The following is a 23,108-nucleotide window of genomic DNA, read 5'->3' as shown; positions in this document are numbered from 1 at the left end:
AAACCATATACTATGTTTGCTCATTGCCTGTTTGTTTATAGATCAGTTTCAGTCTAAGAAAAACAAAACAAAACGATGTGGACGCAAAACATTCAACAGAATCAGACAAGACAGAAGATATCAGTTATGTTTACAGGATGACTCATCTCGTTTCTTTCCCTGTGACTGTACTAATAGAGGTTATTGATCAGAGAGAGTGATTATTCAGGCCTAGTGACAGTTAACATTTTTTCTGTGATAAGTCATTATTTGCTTCCTTCTCCACCAGAGGCTCCACAGGAGGAAGACGAACCTGCTGCAGAAGAGGAGGCCAACGAAGAACAAGGTAGACGTTATTAAAAGTAAAGTCTGGGTCAGGGAATTTGTCAGCGATTACTTAATGGGAGAAATGATAGCTTTGGGCCTGAGTTGACAACACAGTGATGATGAGTAATGTAGTTTACCAGTAACCATCACTCATAGTCAGGCAGGGAGATAACATGCAATCTCAGTCACATTTCATTTTGGTATGTGACAGTCTGCACTTGAGGATCAAGCATGCAGTTTTTCTTAGTCACACCAGAAGCACCAGCTGGGCTGAGAGTAGTCCTCCAGTCCCTCCCAGCCCCAAGGCTTTTGTTTCTTAGTCAGAACTAGGTGTTTTTCACTGTTTCGGTGTCTCACCTGCTCCCATTGCCAGATAATTTGAAATGGGAGGGATGTTAGACTTATTCTCACCTTTTGGCTCCTTTATATTGATAAATCAACACCGTGTGAGCTGTCACTTTCCACAAAGACAAAAGGCAGGCGACTTGTTGACGTGCCAAAAAAAAAAAAAAAACCACGACTACACCCTTCCCTTTACCAGTTCAGTTTCTAATTAACCAAGTTGGCAGCATAGGAGACTAGTCTGGGTCTATCAGCTGGCTGGACGACTTTTTTGGTTTCAAGCACGGTCTAGCTAGTTTAGCTGTCCTCTAGTCTTATTACGAAAACAAAAAAAAAACTTAGCTGCTTCTTTTGCAGAAAGCCTGTTAAACTAAAACTAAAATTCTTATGGCATTCACTCATAATTATTTGGGTCATTCAAAGGTCACTGATCCCAGACCTTCTTGAGAAAGGCACCATTTGCTATCAGTGCTTGCATCTCTAGATAACATCTCGCTTGTCCCGAGTGCATTCATGCAATGTGGCACATGAAGCAACACTTCACAGATGAGCGCCTGTCTTCCTCGGTGCTCTCTTTCAGTCTTTCCCTTCTTCTCACTTACACTCTTCTGTCATTTGGGCCATCATCACTCACTAAACGACTGCCGTTTACTGTGGCGTAATGCTCAGTCATTTGAGATGTGCTATCACAAACCCTCTCTCAAGCATATTATTTTGGTTTCAGATGGAGAAGGGGAAGCAGAGGAGGGAGAAGGTAAACGAATGGGAATGTCATTTTGTGGCTCTGTTGTTCTTGGATGTTCTCCGCTCTGATATGAATCACACTCGATCAAAGTGATTAAAAAATGTATAATTACTTTTATTATTAATATCAGCACAAATGGTGTAAACAGACTTCATTGCCATAACTTGCCGGGGGAGACTGGCAGAATTTGTGATTTTGTGCGGTCTCATTATTAATATGTGGTCTGCACTAACTCATCCATACTTTCTGCTTGACTTTCTTTCATTAACAGAGGAGGAAGCCAAGCCAAAATTCAAGTAAGTAACACTCACGGATAAACACGTTTTACGATAGCATGGTTATGAATAACAAACATATGATGCATAAATAAACAAAGAGAGGACTGACACCACTGTAATCCATTTGTTATGTATCATACCAGCAGCAAACCAGTTAAATTTTCACAACTCAATGAGGTTGCTTGATAAGATCCTTCTACATCAACATCTTAAGCTCAAAAGTCAAAAAGTAATTTCGTTTTTACTTTGTTTTTAAATCCAGGAAGTGCCCCCCTAGATTTAAACTCAAACTGTGGAACATCGTTCCCCTCGCTGCCAAATTTGCTCCCTTCATTAAATCTATTAAAACTGGACTTAAAACTTATTACTCACTGCCATTTGAGTCTGTCTGATTCCTCATTGTGTATTCCACCTTTTCTACAGCACTTTTCTCAGCACAAGTTGTTTTTTAAATGTGCTTTACAAATACATTTGTGTTGAGAGTTGAATTGACCATAAGTGGCTGTATTTTAACTGCTGTTTTGATTGTTCAGATTTAATTACTTTAATTTAATGAATACAGTGTGCAGAAAAGTACATTTTCAGAGATCTCTAGGCTGTGTGTCTCTGGTCTGGCACTAAGAAAGGAAAATCCCAATTTCTGTCTACATATAGTGTAGTTTGTACAAAACTATACTGAAGCAATAGTCTTGATTTGTAGAAAAATACAGATATGCAGCTACTTCTGAGCAGCAACAGGCAGCAACACGTGAAAACACAGAGGGGACATTTTTTTGGCACATGCTTATTGTTTTTGATCCTCATTTGACACCAACTGTCATCACAACTAAATGTTCCTGTTATTGATTTTTTTTTTAAACTGAATTGTTCTTATTTAACCCACGCTTGTTAACTTAATATCTTTTCCTGTTTTGTTTTTTTCAGGCCATTTATCATGCCAAACCTTATTCCCCCTAAGATCCCAGATGGCGAGAGGGTGGATTTTGATGTAAGTGACACAATGCAGTACTTACTGTGCATGGGCTTTTGTATCCTGGTGTATTATGTAGAGTTAAATATGTACAGGTTCTAGGGTGGAGTAGACATGTCTTCACAGCTTTAACTCTGTATATTTCTACCTTTTTCTAAGCTTGCTTTAAATTATGACCAAAAACAAAAATGTGCATCAGTATAACATAGCACTGGGTCACTGAATCCAACAGGATATACATCGCAAGAGAATGGAGAAGGACCTGATGGAGCTTCAAACTTTAATCGAGGTTCACTTCGAAAGCAGAAAGAAGGAAGAAGAAGAGCTCATTCAGCTCAAAGAAAGGATTGTGAGTGCACCACACTATAGCCAGTCAAATGTAAACCACTTCCCACTTCAAACATTAAAGATCTGCTTTAGGATCTGTTTTGATGAGATGTGATGATCTGTTGCTCAGGAGAAGCGTCGCTCTGAGCGAGCAGAGCAGCAAAGAATTCGCAGCGAGCGAGATAAAGAGCGACAGAAGCGTCTTGAGGTAGAGTCCTGTTCTAGGCGCTTTAACACAGTCTGTAAAGTGGCACACATTTCACCTCAGATCGTCTTTCTCTCGGGGTCCTCTAGGATGAGAGGATTCGCAAGGAGGAGGAGGAGGCCAAAAAGAGGGCAGAGGATGATGCAAAGAAAAAGAAAACCCTCACCAGCCTCCACTTTGGAGGTTACATGCAAAAGCTGGTGAGTCAGTGGAGTTTTAACAGTGGAGGTTTCCAAAAAGCTCCACTAGTAACTTTTATAACAGAAATTATTTTGTTTTTAAAGACAGACAAACGGAGTGGCAAGAGGCAGACAGAGAGAGAAAAGAAGAAGAAGATCCTGAATGAAAGGCGCAAATCTCTGGACATCGAGAACATGAGTCAGGAAAGACTCAAGTAGGTTCAGACGCAGAGAGTATGATTTAGAATTTGTAGGTTTGTTCACTTACAAAGAAATGTTTTATGGTAGTTTCATTTTAATGAAGAGAGACGAATATGAACCAAAAATTAATCAATCCACTACCTCCTGATCTCAACTCCGTATGTCTATCAAGAACACGTGTCCATTACATGCAAATCATCTGATAACATTTTGGTAACGTGGAGGTTTTATTTCTGGATTTTTAGTTAATATTCTGTCTCCCTCCATTAAAACAAATACTACCATAAAAACTCGAGACTCTTCATTTCTTTGTAAGTAAGCAAACAAATTCAGCAGGGCATCAAATAATTATTTCTCCCACTGCATGTTTCATTATATAACACAATAGCTATTGCATTTTTTCTTTACGACACACAAAATTAAAATAATAAGACAATGAAAATAATTCTCATTATAATAATTTGTTTTCCAGAGAGAAAGCTAAGGAACTGTGGGAGTGGATCCAGCAGTTGGAGGCAGAGAAGTTTGATCTGCAGTACCAATTCACCAGACAGAAATATGAGGTGCGTGCTCAACATATTGAAGAAATAAAGACATGGCATCAGTGAGACCTGGTCAGAGTGTAACAAAATGTTTTCTTCGTTCCAGATTAATGTGCTGAGGAACCGTGTGAGCGACCATCAGAAAACGTGAGCACAAACTCGAAATCTCATTTTGTTTCCACCTACTATAGTAATCCCATTTTAATTAAAAGTTTAAAAACATGTAGTTACCATAGAACGCACATATAATGTAACACAGATGTAACAAAATGCAACAGACAGGCGAGGTTTGGGACAATAACTTGATGGAGAGTGTCAAGCTATGTGTGTGTGTGAGCGCATTATAGGCATGGGAATTTAAAAGTTAAACTTATAGTGAGAAGGGGTTAAAAGAAAGAGAGAGGGAGTGTAACACTTTGTTAGTAACAATAACCAAAATAATAATAAGAATAATATCACTTATAATTAACAAATAAATGTTTTAAGAGGTGAGGAGAAATCAAAAAATCATATATAATAATTAAATGATTGATCAAGAAAAGAAAAGAGCCAGTGTGGAAAGAGCAGCAGGTCACCACTGGAGAGGTCAGAGGCCAATGAGATGAGTGAGGAGAGGCTGACTTTTAGTTGCAGCTATGAGTGAAAGCCCCTGAACTGCTGGGTCGTGCATCTCCCTTAGAGTGACTTGACAGAATTTTCCATTAATCCCTTTTTCTGTGATTCATGCCAGTGTTTGTGGGGGAAGCTTTTTGTTAAGAAACGACCGTCACTGAGGCCCAAGTGGAAAAGCTTTTTTTTTTTTTCAGACTCTGGAAAGTTCTCTGTAGTGTCACAAAATATTGTGTATTCACAATCTCACAGCCGCCTTGTCCTAACTCGGCGAGCTGGCTGGGTTTGGCGCACAGGTCATCTGTCATACCTGTCAGAGATAAAGTGAAAGAACATGATGTCACTGTTATTTTTGAAAAGGGTGCAGGAAGATTTCAAAATGTAACCGTGCAACCTCGCTACGATTTGTGTCACATCAGTTGTGTCTGAATCACTGAGCTCACGAACGCTTCTTTTTTTCAACAGGTCAAAGAGGACCAAGAGAGGACTGAGGAAATAGATGCTGATGTGCTGAGTGACAAGTATTATCATCAGCCCTGTCATGCAGCCACTGCCTCAAACCAAGCCCTGGCTTTACTGTCACACCCAAGTCACACTTATCTTCTTACTGTTGCCTTAAGCACAACTTGGGTCCAGTTTTCCAGCCTTATCTCTCGCTCTACTTTTTCAGGATAATGGGGATTTAAAAGTGTAAATAAACAGTCTCACTTTAATGACTTGCTTTTTGCTCTTCCATAGTGTGCATGTGTTGCTTTGTTGGCAATGAAAAAACGCATGCAAGACCCGATGACAGAAAGCTTAAAGCAAAGACATCCTCTTACTGAAAGACAGGCTCTAGCATGACTGGAGCTGACATGATGCTTTTTGGGCTGACGCCCAGACATCCACCCAAAGTTCACCTATGAACACACCCACACTAAATTGAAAAAGAATGAATAATTTCCATTATGCATATTGCAGGTGGGAAAATCCTTCTTGTGAAATAGATTGTCCTTTAACTGCCTTTCAACTTCTCAAGTGTATCACCAAGTTTCATATGAGAAAAACTGCTGTTTTTCAGCAAACAGGCAGATACAAGTCCAAAGCCGCCAGTTATTTAGTCTGAAAATACTCAAAATATGCACAAGAAAGAATACAAAAACACATCACTGAAATGAGACACTAAGAATTTCTTTGTGATGGCCATGTGGTTTATAACTGGTCACAGGAGCAAAGACTGCTTTTCCTCAGCAAAGCAACAATGGTTTGTCATGTTACTGATAACAAAAAACAAGATCTTGTGTCTCAGTTTTCCCACAAACCTCTGGGGATTCAAAGGGTGAAAAGAAAAAAAAAGCCTGTGATTTACTCAGTGACCAAAAGAGCCTTGTTGAAACCTGCCTGATCCAGGATCAGGAGGAGCAGAAAACAAAGGCACAGTAAGAAAGAAAAATATTATTACTCATTCACAAAAGTAAATTCTGAATATTGCATTCGCTTCACAGTGATTCACAGTTTTGAAAATCATGCATAGATTTAGCACATATTTTAAAGGTTGCTGGAAAATTAACAAAAAACAAAACTCGCAATATTTTTGGCATGTTTTATTTATTCTGAGTGACAGAGAAGCCTCCTACTTATGGGTTAGGGTTAGAAACACACACATTTCACACAAAAAAATACATTCTAAGCAAATACTGACATTGATCAAATGAACCTCAATACAGCCATTTCCCAAGCAGAAAGACGTCCCCCTGCCTTGTACCCTGTGGCCCTGGGAAAGCCCCATAGCTGCCTACCACCGTGTTTCATGGCAGGTATGTTTTGTGATGTGTAATGGTGGTTTTTCCAAAAGCATTTCAGTTTTACAAAAATTTAAAATCTGTGTTCAATAAACAGGCAGTTTGGTTATGATGGCAGATATCCTGCAAATAACCTCTTTGTAAGCTGTTTTTAAATAAAAACAACTATTAAACACACTTCTTCCCTCAACTGGTGCGCACAGTTCATAATTCATTAAAATGCTGGTTAGAAGGCACGACCCCTTCATTGTCTCCACAACATTTATCTGAATTTTGTCAAAGAACACTCAGAGTTCAGCCAGCACCCAGCTACCAAATTAACTGCTGATAGTGCTGACTGATAATTTACTGCTGGTTCAAATTTCCACACATAGTTCATGAGTGAGTCAAAGTGATGGGTGCCTAGATGTTGTGTGCTACATCCCAGTCTTTCCATGTCCCTGTTCCCCACAAGAAAACAAAGCAATACTTAAAAAAGAAATATATATATATATATATAGCATTAAAAAAATGTGAATATTGACAAGGCACTCAGTACTAAGATAGAGTCCAAAACTGAATACACTGCTAATAGCTGCTTGAAAAAGTTGGATAACCTTTGTCCTGTATATAATGAAGCTACTGCCAGCAGTCAGTTAGCTTAGTTTAGCACAAACCCTGGAAACAAGAGAAGGTAAGTTACCTCCACTGTCAACAATTCTGTTGTATGTGGTTTAATGAATAATGAAGACACTACTGAGTTATTCTCTGAGCTTGTTTTCAGTCTACATGCTAGGCTAACCAGCTGCCAGTTGTAGCTTCTATTTAATGCACAAACAAGCATGATATTAATGTCAAAGAAAGCAAGACAGCACATTTAAATGGTGAACTAGTGCTTGACTCTTTAAGGTGACAGAATGTTGATAAAAAATAAAAGTGCATTTAGAAATGTACATTAAAAATAGCGCTTCTTTGCTAACCTTGAAAATCAAAGTACTGCTAAAGTGAATCTTTGCTTGGTCCTTTTTTTTTTTATAAAACCCTTTATGTATTCTTAGTACATTCAACATGAAAATCTATTACCTTCACTAAAGAAAATCAAGAAATGGGGCTGTGGTGGGGATATATTATTATTCTTTTAAAAAAACCCAACCTTCTTTGAATCATATTTCTCAACATACTGCAATTATACCACAAATAGTCATATTTTTTTTCTTTGATTTTTGTCAGAAAGCTTTCATATTTGGCTGCTCAGATCTCTCTCTGTATATAACTTTTAGTTATGTAGTCGTAGTTGTGTAGACACATTTGACAGTGATGGCGTTCGTGAATCCGAATAATTGCTGCAAGTAACATTCTGCTGCAGGTAACACTGTCAATCCACACTGTCTGGTGTACGGTGACTTGCAGCCTAAAACAAGCCAGTTTCAGCACACACTACACACACGTCTTAAAAGCACTCTCAGCCTACTTACGCAGATACAGGCAAACATTTCCAAACACACAGACCACAGGATTAATTGTAAAATTAAAAGCACTCTTTCCTTTATAATATGTACAAAGCATCAATCAATGAACAGCAATTGTTAGGCTCTATCCAGATGGTATTAATAAAAAGTATCATTTTTCTCTCTTTTTTTGTTTTCTTCGTTGAAAGGGTGTGGCAACAGCAGTGTCTGAACACGTTGGTTTCTATCTGCAAGCACGGGCACAAGCACATAGGGGAAACGAAAAGAAAGAAGAGAGAGTGGCAAAGAGAAAAAAAAGACATCTTCAGATTTCATATTGCTTTGACCCCAACTGGTCTGAAAATGTGAACAAATACAGCCACTCAAACTGGAATCGTACCTTTCACGGTTACTGCTGCCGATCCCACTCGATCACTATCCTTCGAGCTGCGAGACCACATGGGTTATGTTGTCGTTGATGAAGGCTGATTTGGTCAACCCCATCTGTGGGTTAAATAGATTCCATCAGTTAAAGATGTTGCAGAGATGCAATAGTCCACAAACACACGTGGTGTTTGCAACACACCCCTGCAATAATTGTGAAGAGTAAAGCCCTCTAAACTTAGAGCGGCGGAGTGAAAAATGTTTTCTACTCATCTGTCACATTTTTTTCTTTACTAGTGACACGCATTAATCTTTGACAGAAATAGTGCTGATAGTGTTAATAAGGTGAACATAGCTGCTTTGCTTTTTGCTCGTGCATGAATCTAAAGAAAATGTCTCATATTCCTTCTATCCTCCACCTCAGGCTTTTATTGTGGGGGCGACATCCCCAATTTTCCACGGATTACTCCTCCCGTATGAAACAGTGAGCACTGAAAACAAGTCTACCAGGATTCCAGTCTAATGTTTCTTTATTCACTGATGTTTTGGGTGTGGCAGAAGGGAAGGGAAAGTGAAGAGCCTGAGGAGTCATGATAAACACCCATCCATTTGTCCACCAATAAAGCTGGGCCCTCCCAACAAGGAAGTTTGAGCATGAACTAGCATGAAATGTAAAGACAATAAGCACATCACTGAAACGTCACCTTAAGATAATTAAACGCACTCTCAGCTATACCATTAGCCCATTTCTCCTTTTTCTAATTTACCTTTTTCACAGCGCTTTGCAAATTCTTGTCTTGCCATATGCTGTACAGCAGCAGCGAGGCTGCACTGCTTCCCTTTTTAAATTTCCTAAAAAGAAAAGAAATTGTCATCGGTCATAGAAATACGCTGAAGCTTGCCACCTCTGCAAATGATATAAAAAAAACAACAAAAAAAAAAAAACACTCACTTGTCTTCACTGAGGTCAGTTAGCGACCGAATAATGGTATTATTGATGACCTTCTTGCTGGTGTCACTGTTTGCTGACATCAGTCTTAGCACTGTGTTGCAAGCTGCTGCTATAGACTCGTCAGAATTTCCCAACTGACTGGGCCCACCCTGCAGGAGTTCTCCGAGCTGAGGCAAAATCTGCTTTGCTAAAAGAAAACAGCAAATCAATTTTATGTGGACTAAACTTGCATATCTGAAAACTGGATAGTCAAAGTCTTTCGTGCACTATCATTATCCTACTTCTTACCCATGGTGCCTTGCAAACTGCTGGTCCGAGACATGTTACCCAACAAGGACAAGGCAGTGTTCTGAAGCTTCGGGTTAGATGGCTTCAGCAGAGGTCCAAATTGACTCAGATCTCTGGACTTACTAACCAAAATTTGGCTCAGAGCATCTGACCCCTGAAAATGGTATTACAAAGAGGAATAAAAAACCTTTATGAGGCACTTTATTTAATTTTTGTGTTTATTTAACACAGGGGAAAAAAACATCAACAACACCCACAATGGAATTAGCGAAAAGGCCAGCAATTTGCTGAAAACTTTCTTAGCCTCCTAGGTCCTGGCGTCCACATATGTGGACATCACATTTTGGGTTATTTAGACCAAAATACTCAATTTTGCTCTACAAGGGCCTGATATCCACTTACGAGGACATTATACTGCTACTGTTCTATCGAAATTTTAAATGAATATCCTAATATCTGGCTCTCATTTTTCTTAGAAACAAAAATTAGGTAAAAAAAAAAAAAATCTGGTAATTCTTTGTTTTTATATTCATCAGGTCCCAATCAGCCCAAATATCAAAGGGAAATTAAAAATGCATGCCGAGGAAGAGTTCGGGTCTTAGGAGGTTAAAAATATGAGATTTATATCAAAGAACAGGCTATTTTCTTTGTTGTAAAGCACCACTTCAAAATGTTTAGTAGTGTCTGTAACCATGTGCCATTTTCACACATGAACTCTAGACAGTGTTGGGAGAATCAGCTTGGGACACTGGCCTCAGTTGCTCTTTGCCTCTGAAGGAAACATCCTGTGTCAGACATTACTTGAAAATCTCTGTTTGGTTAAGGCCAGTGTGGAGGAGGCTGGATCGCCGCTCACTGTGAATTCTCCAGACATATTCCCACACTGATATGTTATACAGAATCTGCACTAAGGAGCTGGCAGAGGAAAGTTTAAGCCAGCTGAAGCTGTTCTTAAATACTGCTGTCACCAGTTAATCTTGACTAATAACTGGAATATAGCTTTCTTCACTTTTAACACAACAAAACCACACATCGCTGTATATGGGAGAATAACTGCAAGAGGTTGAACAAGATTCACCTTTACACTGTGAGGCAGAAAAGAAAATGATAAGACGGTTTAAGAGCTCTGCACAGGACAAAGGGGAAAAAACAGATCCTTAGAACTGGTGCCTGAAGAGGCTTGAAAAAACTTTTCAAAAGAGTTAAATGGCAAGGAATTATATCGATTGTAGTATGAATGTCACATGGGTTTTACAACCACAAGGCAACTTGCCATTTGTTGCATGTACAGTTTCTTTTAAAAGGATCAGAAAAACATGCATGTATATATGTATAAATATGCTCAATAGCCCATTACATTATGTTGTGACTTACACGGTTAACTAATGTGTAGATGTTTTGTGTTGTAAAACAAGTGAAATTCATCTACAAACCTGAAATACAAAGACAACTCCACCCTTTCTCACAAAACTTAGTCAAGAGGTTTTCTTGTTTTTCTTTCCTCTTTCATAAATCAACCTGAGATAATCCAGTTACAGAGTAACACCATAATCCTAATAATTAACTTCTTTGTACTCACATTTCCCTTGTTGGCAGTGAGGTTCTGCAGAGCACCACAGCAGGCCTCTAGAGTGGCTTTGTTCTCGGACGATTCCAGGAGGGACAGGTAGGTGTCTATAGCGTTGGGATGGGACAACCACTTAACACCTGATGGGGGGCTAGCATCTATAGTATCAAAGGAGAACTGAGAGAAGCAGAGAAGTGATGTTTAAATGAAAGACTCCAACAAACAAAATAGTCTACAGGCATTGTGCTTAATGCCCACCGTCTTTTGGGCCTTGCTGCTCTTAGGGCTGAAGCATCCAATTGTGGGGCTTTTCTCATGTTGGGCATCTCTACTTGGGTTGTAGTTGCTGAAACTCACAGGGGACTCTTGCTCCAGTTTGTAGGACAAGTTATGGAGGATGCATGCACAGTTCTCCAAGGACTAAAGAACAGGAGAGAGTTCACAAAAAGTACATTAAAGGTTTTATTTTCATACTTTTGTCTGTTATGACTCATAAACAGCATAGCAGACCTATCTGATGATGAACTGGACAACAGTTTTAGCGTAAGACACTAGACTGACACTAGCACAGAGGGTTAAATTTGTCTGAGCAGCTACAACCTTTACTGTATCGAGCGCAAAAATAGTAAATAAAAATTGAGAAGCATTTGGTTCATGTAAATGTTATCTTTTCAGTATAGCCATGAAAGAATGACAACAACCCAACACACAACTAGTAAAACACATGGAGCAATTTGTTTGAAAAGTGAAAGGCTTAAAAGACATGCTTTCAGGCTGCTGACAAGATATTTAGACTGCAGTAGCCTAAAAAAATACTGCAATCTAATAACAATCATCAACTCATAATTAATAGTAAATATAAAGGTGTTTTTTGTTTGCATGTTACATAAAAAAACAAAACAAAACTACATGCTTGTGTTTATATACTATTATGAGATCACCGTTTTACAACTGGATCAAATGGGAAGCCCTATTCAAGGTAACGCTACGTTTCTCTATGTTCTTTGTGCGATGAGATGGCTCTAATCTCTGCCTGTCCCTTACAGAACACACGAAGCACTTTCACCAATTACATGCTTTAGTTCATGAAATGAAGTCTGTGTAAACTCATTAACATAAACATAGAATTAAGGACACACCCACACCTGAAACATCCACAAATTACAGGTACACACAGATTCATAATAAGCTTGTAGTTTAGTGAGCATATATACATTCACATGGGTATGTTTTCAAGAAAACAAACATAAAGTCAAATTTGGAATCTGGAATGACTACATTCTGTAGGAGACGCAAAATAAATGTTGTACAACTTTGGGTACACAAGGATTCGTCACAAGATATGATTCCAGAAACAGAAAACTGCTCACTCACGCACAATTTAAACAAACAGCTCTACTGATTTTACTGATGCGATGACAATAGTAGACAAAACAAACTCTCCATTTTGGCTACACTGCCCGATTATGTACTGTTATATGGGAATCATTAGACTACCAGTGAAAATATTATGAATTATTATGAATACTTGTAACTGACGGGAAAACGTTGAATTGTTGGTGATAAAAGAGTTACTGTGTGTTTAAGTGGTTACCGAGTCATCAGGGTTTTCCTCTGCCACACAGGACTTCATGTAACTCATGAGGGAGTCGATGAGGCTAGGACAGCTTCTCATTGCCTGCCTCTGTCCACTCTTGCCAGAGCTCAAGTTCCTGCAACCACCATTAAATCATCATTGCAGCGTGTACATACGGTGGCTTGCAAAAGTATTCGCCCCCCTTGACATTTTGTCACATTACAGCCACAAACATGAATCAATTTTATTGGAATTCCACGTGAAAGACCAATACAAAGTGGTGTACACGTGAGAAGTGGAACGAAAATCACACATGATTCCAAACATTTTTTACAAATAAATAACTGCAAAGTGGGGTGTCCGTAATTATTCAGCCCCCTGAGTCAATACTTCGTAGAACCACCTTTTGCTGCAATTACAGCTGCCAGTCTTTTAGGGTATGTCTCTACCAGCTTTGCACACCTAGAGACTGAAATCCTTGCCCATTCTTCTTTGCAAAACAGCTCCAGCTCAGTCAGATTAGATGGACAGCGTTTGTGAACAGCAGTTTTCAGATCTTGTAATTGCAGCAAAAGGTGGTTCTACAAAGTACTGACTCAGGGGGCCAAATACTTTTGCAAGCCACTGTACATATAAAAAGAGCAAGCACGTGTGATCTCTTAAATTAAGAGATCAGATGGTATAACATACATAAATCCCTTTTATAGTCACTGTATAAAAGATATTAACTGACTGATCACTGTCATTACAAATCCTTGACAAAGATCTATTCTTACCGCAGGCACCCTGTGGCACAGTTGAAGACAGAGGGGTCAATGTAGCTACTCGGACCGGTGTCTGACAAGCTTGTGTAAGGCACCACCACATGTTGAGTTAGGGCGGGCAGTGCTGTAGCTGTAAGCTCTTCCTTCAGCTCGTTGGCAGAGGACAGGTTCCACAGCAGGCCTATAATATGGCAACCAAGGGAGAATACATGCATGCGGTGTTTTGTTTTGTTTTTTTAAAGCCAGACAGTCCATTTGTTATTATGGGCATTTCATCCATCATCAAATTGGTTCGCTCTATTTCACTTCTTTTTTTTTTGCATTTGTCTGTATTATTACTGGAATCACTACTACTTCATTTCTGTTTCTCTACTAAATGCACAAGCTGTATGTCTAAGGCGATGACAAGGACCTTCTGAAAGGCAAATTTTCTCAAATTTTTTAAGGAAACTGCACTGAAGTTATGTCCATAAGACCTAAAATGTACTGAATGATAAAAAATAAAATACAACAAGGAAGAAAAATCCCTGAAGACAAGAGAAAATACCAAGTGAGAATACCCACTGTTCTCTTCAGGTGTAGTTGATTCCATGTGAAATAAACTAACAACTACATGTTACCTTTAGTCACCCTGTATATATATTTTAATAAAAACTCTCAAAATAAAGTTCAGATAAAATAAAAAAAAGGGCAGGGATTTGTTAGATATATCAGTGTCTTCTATCTCAGTAAAAGTTCCTACCGGTAATTTGTTTCTGGGTCTCAGTAGAATCTGTTTCCTTTAGCAGCTGAAGGGCCTTAGCTATACCACCACAGCGCTGAACCTCCAGTTTGTTCTTTTGGTTCTTGAACACCAGGTTCCTCAGAGCTCCAGCAGCAACCTGGCACACCTGAGGATTACCGCTTCTCAGCAGGGTCACCAGAGTAGGAATACCCTCGAGTTCTAAAACCTGCGACACAGAAATACAAAGCGGAGAAGTGGAGAGAATTTTTTGATGTGATATGAAACCAAAATTAGTTACAAGGTCATTACTTACTAATTAGTAGTATGTAAATCATGTATTAGCATTGCTTATGTTCACCTATTTTCAGAAACTAATAGATGCTCATGCATTTTTATTTAAAGTGCATCACACGTGTGCATAAGCTTTGCGTATGGTAACATGAGAGGATCATATTTTTTTTAAGTAAAAAAAGTACCAGGATGTTCTCTCTTATACCTTCTGGCCCGATGATGGAAACCAATAAAAAATGAAGTGAATTTTTTTCTTAAAAAGCCTCATTACTCTCAAAACTAACTGAAACTAAACTGAATTAAAAACAGAAAGTCAAGATATAATAAAAATAATAGCTAATTAGAAAATACAAAACTATAATAACTCTACTATACTATACTATATACGTACTATACAAGGTAATCCCTGCAAAAAAGGACTATGCTTGGTGAGCATGTGCGTGTTTATCTTCACAATAAGCATGTACAGTAATCTTTTGTGTGCCTGCTCGGACCTCTGATTTGGCAGTCTCGTCGGTGTAGGTGGTGTGTTGGATGAAAGTTGCTCCCCACTGCTGGTACCTTTCCTCACTGCTACCCAAAAACTCTACAGCCTCCTTTAGGGTCAGGTCTGGAATGTTCATCCTGGAGAAACACACCCAGGAATGTAAGCAAGGGTAGGAAATTAGAAAAGAAATACGCTCTTCTGAGTTTAGTAAACAGTCTGGATTTAATTTCAAGTTTTAAAATATATAATAAGCTACATTTTAATGCCAGAAAGAAAGGTGACCTTACACTGATTTATTCTCCATTTTGATGGTACCCATCTTGCCCTCATTTTGAGACTGGGTGGAGGGCATCCGGACTATGCGTGACTGGCTGCTGGTTATCGCATTACCGTTAGTCACTGACGAAACACTGTGTCTGTTTGTTCGAGTTTGAAAGGTGCTTTGGCCCTGTGCCATCTGTCCTTTTATTCTCTAGAAAGCAACAAAAAATAGTTTAGAACATTTTTTTGGTACTTCTATGTGAACTACGCAGAACAGAAAAAATGTAAAACACAAAATGATCACCATGCTAGGTCCAGTGGCAGGAGAAAAAGGTGGAGCCAAGGCAGGGTCACTCTTACTGGGTTTTATTCCATTGGGACTCTTTGGCCAGGTGGAAGCATTGATTTGCTCTTCCCAAACACCGGAGGTACTCATATATCTTCCTCCAGAATTTCTAGTGGATAGAGTACGACTCGTCTGCATTGTCAAAAGAGAGAGATTTACTTACTGTCCAAGCAACATTTGCATTGTTGGTTTTCCAGAGGATTACAAACTTTGAAAACATACAAATGACACATTGCAAAACTCCACAACATCTTAACTTCAAGGCTTCTCTGTAAGGTAAGTAACCTGCTTTCCCATAAGAACAGTTTTCAAAGATCCCCGGCAACCCAAAACAGGAAAATTTCATCTGACACAAAGCCTGCATGCTGCTTCCTATCCTTCTTTTTCTCGGTTTACACTGAGGAAACCTGTAGAATAAAGCAAACGACCATACATGCTAATGTAACAAAATATCCGTCATTTGAGACTAACCCAAGCCATTTCTGTTCTAAGGCTGATGATACATTGGAGCAATTTCAAACAGAGGAGCTTTGTGTGCACAAGTGAGACTGAGCACCTGCTAAACCTGTATTCACGATCTTGATGTAATTGCCAGGTTAATCTCGTAATTGTGCATCATTTAAGAGTTCATTTATTATCCTTTTATTTTTGCAATCTATGAAGTGTGTGCATGGGCATGACAGTGTGTGCGTTTGTTCACATATAAAACACACTTGGCGAGCTTTCCCATAAAGTAAGGACCCAACATGTCTCACTAATGCTTTACTGATTAGTCATCCACCCAATTAAATGCTCGTCTCCTATTGGCTTGTTTCAAAAACTGAAAAAAAAAATTCCAGAAAGGAGGAAAGGAAAAACCTTGCCTTTACACGACCACAAAACCAAACAGTCTCAGCTCACTCTTTTGAATCGCAGAGTTTATTAGGAAGGAGGACTTGCTACAGGTGAAGCAGGTGCTCCGGATACACACACATATGAGTTTTCTTATTGGTCTTTAGCTCGTTCCTGTTCCTAACCGGACTGGTTGCTGAGTTACCATCCATACGTCAGCCATGATACCAGGCAGTAAAAAACATGGTGAAAGAAAGATATGTCAACAGTACACTTGATAAGAGAAGATAGTGTGTTTATTCTCACAGTGCTCCCTTCATGCGGCTACAGCCTGAATGAGCCACGAGAACCTTTCATACACAGGACAATGTGGACAAATGCAAATTCAGCACAGCAAGTCCAGAATACAGAGACAAACAATATAATGCTTCTATTCTGGCATTATACTAATAAAAAAATGGCTTTATTGTTTTCTGTTACGAGGATAGATTATACCTGGGATTAACAAAGATTTACTGTATGTGGTGTTGCCAGAAAGAAGCCGTATCAAACAGCACAGGTATTATTATTATAGTCGAGTGGTGCAGAGTTATACGTCAACAGGTTAGCCAACTTGCCTGGAAAAAAAAAAAGCAAAAGAAATTGGGGAAAAAAAAGGGTAAATGGGCTGGTTCTTATGTAGGACTTTTCTACTCAAGCACGCAAAGCGCTTTATATAACACACCTCCTTCACCCATTCATACAAGGACTTTATTCTACACCTATCTAAAATTTACACACATTCATACTCCAATGAACACATCAGAGAGCAACTTTGGGTTCACCATACTGCCAAACAAGATACTGAACCCCACGCAGACTAAAAACTGGAGCAGTCAGGCATCGAACCTGCACCCTTAAAATTAGTAGATCTAGCTCCTAAGCGGCTACAACCACCAACAGAACTGTAAAAGCTCAATTTCAAGTCCCATCAAACTGAGACCCAGGTGGCTTCCGAGATACATAAAAAAAGTTGTTATCTGCATCAAAGACATTAACGTTTATATCTTTGTGGCCCTGTCCGTCCACTGCGTGCAATGTTGCAACTTAATGGGCAGGACTGTTTCGTGATAATATGGTAATCCATAGATGACAAATTCAGCTAATAAAAATTTAAGAACTGCACAAACACAAAAACTGTGAGTAATTCAGTTTGTAATCCTTTCTTCTGGGTTTTCTTTTTATAAAGACATAAATAATTGTATTCATAAGCCATCTCATTCAAGCAGTACTTGTAAATGCTGTACTGGATAACACGTTGTATTCAAACTGCTGGATACAATTTCTTCACTAAGTAACTTGTGTGTTATTTTTGTTCTGTGGATTATTTGGAAACGACCTTGCGACCTAAGTGTTTCATGATGTGATGATTATGAGTCTTCATCAGCAAGAGCACATCACCCCACTCTCCCCGCATTCCTCAACTCACTGTCAGAGCAAATCAGGACAACACGCAGCAAAGAAATATTAACACACACACACACACACACACACAACACAAACAGCGACAAACCAAGAACGATGAGCATTACTTAGCTATGGAATTTCAAATAGTTCGGTATTGTAAATGAGTTGTTTCACCCCGACTGCTCCTGGCAAGACCCACAGAACGACATTCGAAAACAACAACAAATTCACACCAGCGCTGTGCTGCGCAAAAATACACTCAGGTTTGTGAGAAGAAAAACAATGCCTGTGCAGAAAACGTGCATATTTTTTTCAGGGTTTTTGGTACAAGAGAACATTGTATCAATTGAGATGACCTCAGGCATGAACACCAGGAGACCCATGTAGCTACAGAGTCATCAGCCAGTATCATCATTTCCTAAAACAATGTCGTAAATCACCAGTGACTGAGCGTGCCCTCCCATTTGGTGTCAACACTAACATATGGACTAATAGGCATCCTCCTTGAATTCAAGATTGCATCCAATTGCTCCATCAACCCTAAATTTCTCACAGTTGAGTTTCAAAACATAAACCCCCTCATTTTGAAGGGTGGGGCACAGAAATGCCACACACACAAACACACCCTGACTTGTAAAAGCACACATTGGAAATGGACAGACATTTGGGGAAGCATCTATTTTGTTTTTTGCTTTTCTTGTCGAGAATTACAAGATAACCAAAAACAATCTTGCATATATCTGTTTAAAGAAACTGGAAACCAAAAGGCATTTAGTTTAGCAAAAATTCAGCAGTGTATCTTTAATATGATGTAGATTTAGTCATATTATTGGCTCTGATAAGCATGAGCAAAGATCTCTAGTACGAGACTAGCAAGACACACATTTTAAAGGAAGAGCATCTGGTTTAAAAAAAATAAAATAAAATCAGCTCTCAATCAAATATGCAGATCCATCTGTTGTGGCAGCCACCTTGCTAACAGGGAAGCAGCCAAATTAAGCTTTCTGTCTGAACATAATGAGGAAAAAAACATGTTGAGCATAAGCGGTGAAGTGCCTCGTCTGTTGCTGGGAAAGGTTTGTGCTCTGAACAACAAAACGCGCTGCTGAAATTACCTCTTTCATGGTGCCAGCCGACATAGTGGATTTGCTGCGGTGGAAGGTGCCATTTGCTTTGGATGGAGAATACTTGAATGAGGCAAAATCTGTTTGTTTTGTGAAAGACTGCAGAGGTGGACCTGTTTAAAAAAAAGAAAGATATGAGAGACACACAGTTTTACAAAATAATAATAATTTGTATATATATATATATATATATATATATATATGTAATGACAAAAAGCAAAAACTTGAAACACCCCCCACACACAATCACTGAGTGTCACACGGAGGCTACAAGTGAACACGTCCTTTTAGATAACAGCAAACAACAACTGAAGGTAATTAAGATACCTAGAAGTAACTCAAACATTACAAAGGAGCTGCACACTGAAGAAGGCAACCTGATAACCGGAGGTGCGTCCGCAACTCCGGCTTTGATTTCTCACCATTTACAATCGAGTGTTTGTTAAAGGGTAAGCAAAATCTTAAATTCTTACGTCAGCATCGTCGTTACACCATTCTCACGCCTGCTAGAACTTCTAGTGTCACCTTGCGGGTCTTTTTTTTAACAAAACTGTCACTTTGATACCAAATAGCCTCGAAACATATTTGAACCCCTACTTTTCAACCTACAAATTAGACTGCTCCTGTGAATTTATACAAAAAACAAGAAAAGGAAAGAAATAAAAATGAAAGGAAAACGTGGCACATTAAAAAAGAGAGAGAGAGCATGTCGAGCCCGTTAAGCGGTGCTACTTCAATGGAAGTTGTGTGACGCATCTTACCCAGGTAACACAACGTTCAGTTTACGTGCCCCCCAGACACATTGGGTTTTTGTTTTTTGCGGTATTATAGTTGTAGAAACTTATTTCCATACTTGTAGGAGAAGGAGCTCTGACACTCTTGCCGTGTTTGGACTTGCTCCTCTTAATGCTGTGAACCTGGTCCAGCACGCGCTGCTGTCCCGACCGCAACTTGTTGTCGGAGGGTAGCGCGAGCGAAGTATCCTCCGCGACCCCGATGGTTGTCGCTGATCGCAGCGGCTCCGGAGCCATCATCTTCCCAACTCGGCGCCCCTCTTGTGAACGGATCGACAGAACGGGCTTCCAGAGAAGCGCAGGCCCGGAGGAAAAATAAAAAGTGCACCGACAGCTGTAACGGCCGTGCCAAGTATGCAGATTGGTTGTAGTTGTTCTCGGAGCAGTGGCGGTATAACTCCACCCTCGGAACCGCGCCCGGTCGGGAGAGTTCACAGAAAGGTGTGGTGTGCAAGGAGGAGCCGAGAAAGACAGGAATTCCACTGCGCAGTACTCGATATACGTGCAAGGGGGGGAAGCGCTAATGTAGCTCTTCTTAAAATTGAAAATAGAGAATTAAAAACCAAACAAACAACCATACAGGAGCATGTTCAGCCTGTTTAGCGCTGCAACTGCCACTGCCACTTGTGGAAATGTTGTCTGTCTTGCATCGTGCCAAGGAACTATGATAAACCCTGTTGGAAAAAGAAATGTTTATAACCACGCTGAGATGTGTGGGTTTGGCCGGTCTCCACCAGCACGAAAACATTAGTGTCATCCTGAAACGTTTTTCATTTTTCTTCATGTCTGATGACAGCAAACAAGAAGCAAACCTCCTCCAAGACAGCTCCGTTGCTTTTAAACGTACTTCAACATGTTTTTAGTACAATACAAAAAAAGAAAGAAGTGCAAAGTGCAGCATTTTGTTGCACTGTTAAAGGCTATTTAAATACACTTGACATCATTATCATTTTGAGTATTATTTAATTTCATTGTGTAGTATAATTGGTTTCAATGTTTAGTAACAACTATCAGGTTTAAACAGTTTTTATTAAGTAGTTTTATTCTCTCTCTCTCTCTCTCTCTCTCTCTCTCTCTCTCTCACTCACTCACTCACTCACTCACTCACTCACACACACACACACACACACACACACACACACACACACACACACACACACACACACACACACACACACACACACACACACACACACACACACACAAATTTACCTTGAAGGAAAGGTCAGAGGTCAAATGTGCCATTATTTTATATCTTTAAATGGTACTTTGTATGCTAAAAATACAAACCATACAGAGTCATAGTTTCTAAGTTATAAGGCTTTTTGTAAGTTTTCGATCAATAAATCAAGCTGACCAGGATGTAAGCCAAATTTCAGCAGATGGTTAACACGACATCCCTATGAAGTTTTATCAGGAAGTAATAATCAGAATCAGCATACTAAAACTTGAGATTGACGTGCATGCATGCAAACAGTACTGAAAACATAACCTCTTCGGTGGAGGCAAAAATGAAATATTCCTGTTTCCAAGTTCAAATCAAACTGATTGCAAATATTACAGCTGTCATACATTTGGATGCACTGCATTTCAGATGAAAACCCTTCTCTTTACTGGACTATATCTGACAGTTATAGCTATTCTCAGATTAACAGGCTTTTCTGCATACAAAACATGATAGAATCTTAACAAACACAAACCTTTTTGAGTCCACACATGTAATTGTAAATTTTAACACATTTTGTGCAATTTATGCAATAAATTATCCATTATCTGAAAAGGGCATTGCTTTGTGTAGTCACATGCAGGGCCTTTTCTTCTTTAATAGCTTTTTATGTGGTAGTGCAGATGTTAGTAATATTAACCACTGCAGATGTTAATAATAATAATAATAATGATAATAATAATAATAATAATAATAATAAGTGTTGTCAGTGATAATGAGGAGCATATGAATAAATAAATAAACAGGGTGGTGTTGTGGGGCTAAATTTGGATTTTTTTCAGTAATAATGTTTTATTTAATATGCACCATTAAAAAAAACACTGCAAAAATAATTGGGAAAGGATAAGAAGGAAGAGTCGATAAAGAGATACCTAGAAGCACACTTCTAAGATAATGGAAAAACTACACGGACAGAAAGGAAGTGGGGTGGGGGAGTAATAATATGAGCACATGCTCGCTGCATAACCGGATTGTTATGGCGAAGTTTCTGCAGGTAACATTTTCCCACCACGCCCTTCAGTTGTACAGTGCAATTGCAGTAAATTCTTGCAGTGTGTGTCATGTGCTTGTATTGAATGAATGTGAATGTATTTATGAGGAAAACGGTAACCCACTAAAATAAGCTTCCAAAGTATTTGAGCCAAAAAAGAAAGTGGGAGGGACATTAAAGTTTTATTTGATAAACTGATAAAGGTAAAACTACCATTTGAAAAAAATTGAAACCAGGATTTTTTTTTTTTTAAAGTGCTGGGGAGTTCTGCTTGAAACCAAAGCTCCACCACTGCTTGTCCATAAATGAGCAATTAAGTGTCTTCACTGGAAATATAAAATGAACCCTTGTTAACCAAGACTGTGTTTTGCTAGACGACAATCTTAGTTGTCAGGGCCACACCCAGGCTTTGCTTATGCGTGTCACTGTCACTGGTGGGGTGGTTGTCATGGCGACAGGTGAGCTGAGTAATGTCTGGGAGAAAAGACTCAGAAGTGTGTTAGGGTTACTTAGAGACAAGTTGTTCATTACCTTGACAAACTTACAGTAACATCCGACTTTGCCACATTTGTCCACCTAGGACAGCATTTACCCATGTGCGGCATTCACTGTATTTTATTATTTATTATTATCATCAATTATAATAAGAATTGTTTTTGTGTTTTTTTACTCAAAACACCAATCCCAGAAAAAAAAAAAAGAGCACAAAGTAAGCACCATTCACCGCCTATTTATAGTCTGGCTACGGACAGAAAATGTGTGAAGTTAAAGCTCTATAAACTTACTCATCACTTTCTTACCTTCCTATATATGCCTTGGAAGGCTGCCAAAGCACATACAGACAGGTGACAAATTAAACGAAAACCTGAACTGAACGTCTGCAGTGGGGAATCTGGCGGCTGTGTCCCAGTGCATTGTGGTTCCACTTGTGTCCTATTGCATCATTACCGCAAGTCCACACAAAGCTTATCAATTGTTAAAAAATTCAGCAGTGATAAGGGTGCTTGTTATCAGCACCCATGTGGCACACGGATAGCTTGATATGTACAAAATAGATGGGATTCCTCTCCTTCACAGCCACGAGACTTCAGCCCAATTGAACATCTGTGAGACATTTTGCACCAACGTGTTAAACAGTACTATGA

General features: G+C 39.2%; 2 protein-coding genes across 3 annotated transcripts; one reads left to right on the top strand and one right to left on the bottom strand.

The window, feature by feature from the left end:
- The first annotated feature begins 287 nt into the window (after positions 1 to 287).
- Positions 288 to 5,374, top strand: tnnt2a (troponin T type 2a (cardiac)). The gene is made up of 11 exons (XM_063463880.2): positions 288 to 325; positions 1,373 to 1,402; positions 1,665 to 1,689; positions 2,596 to 2,659; positions 2,874 to 2,990; positions 3,099 to 3,176; positions 3,263 to 3,373; positions 3,458 to 3,567; positions 4,026 to 4,116; positions 4,202 to 4,242; positions 5,170 to 5,374. The coding sequence occupies exons 4-11, from the start codon at positions 2,606 to 2,608 to the stop codon at positions 5,201 to 5,203; spliced, it is 636 nt and encodes a 211-aa protein (XP_063319950.2). The 5' UTR covers positions 288 to 325; positions 1,373 to 1,402; positions 1,665 to 1,689; positions 2,596 to 2,605; the 3' UTR covers positions 5,204 to 5,374.
- Positions 5,375 to 6,279: 905 nt separating this feature from the next.
- On the bottom strand, positions 6,280 to 20,120 carry LOC134618522 (plakophilin-1). Of its 2 annotated transcripts, none has more exons than XM_063463954.1 (15): positions 19,807 to 20,120; positions 18,945 to 19,066; positions 15,511 to 15,684; positions 15,233 to 15,417; positions 14,953 to 15,082; positions 14,186 to 14,393; positions 13,456 to 13,624; positions 12,698 to 12,815; positions 11,362 to 11,523; positions 11,116 to 11,280; positions 9,537 to 9,690; positions 9,249 to 9,435; positions 9,064 to 9,148; positions 8,313 to 8,416; positions 6,280 to 8,160 (listed from the first exon to the last, which is right to left on the bottom strand). In XM_063463954.1, the coding sequence occupies exons 1-14, from the start codon at positions 19,985 to 19,987 to the stop codon at positions 8,348 to 8,350; spliced, it is 2,109 nt and encodes a 702-aa protein (XP_063320024.1). In that variant the 5' UTR covers positions 19,988 to 20,120; the 3' UTR covers positions 6,280 to 8,160; positions 8,313 to 8,347. The 2 variants fall into 2 exon arrangements, with proteins under 2 accessions (XP_063320024.1, XP_063320025.1); XM_063463955.1 differs by having other exon boundaries at positions 6,280 to 8,156.
- Positions 20,121 to 23,108: the final 2,988 nt, after the last annotated feature.

Source organism: Pelmatolapia mariae, linkage group LG20 (assembly GCF_036321145.2).
Source record: "Pelmatolapia mariae isolate MD_Pm_ZW linkage group LG20, Pm_UMD_F_2, whole genome shotgun sequence".
Taxonomy (NCBI): Eukaryota; Metazoa; Chordata; class Actinopteri; order Cichliformes; family Cichlidae; genus Pelmatolapia; species Pelmatolapia mariae.
This window is presented reverse-complemented; position numbering and strand designations above follow the sequence as displayed.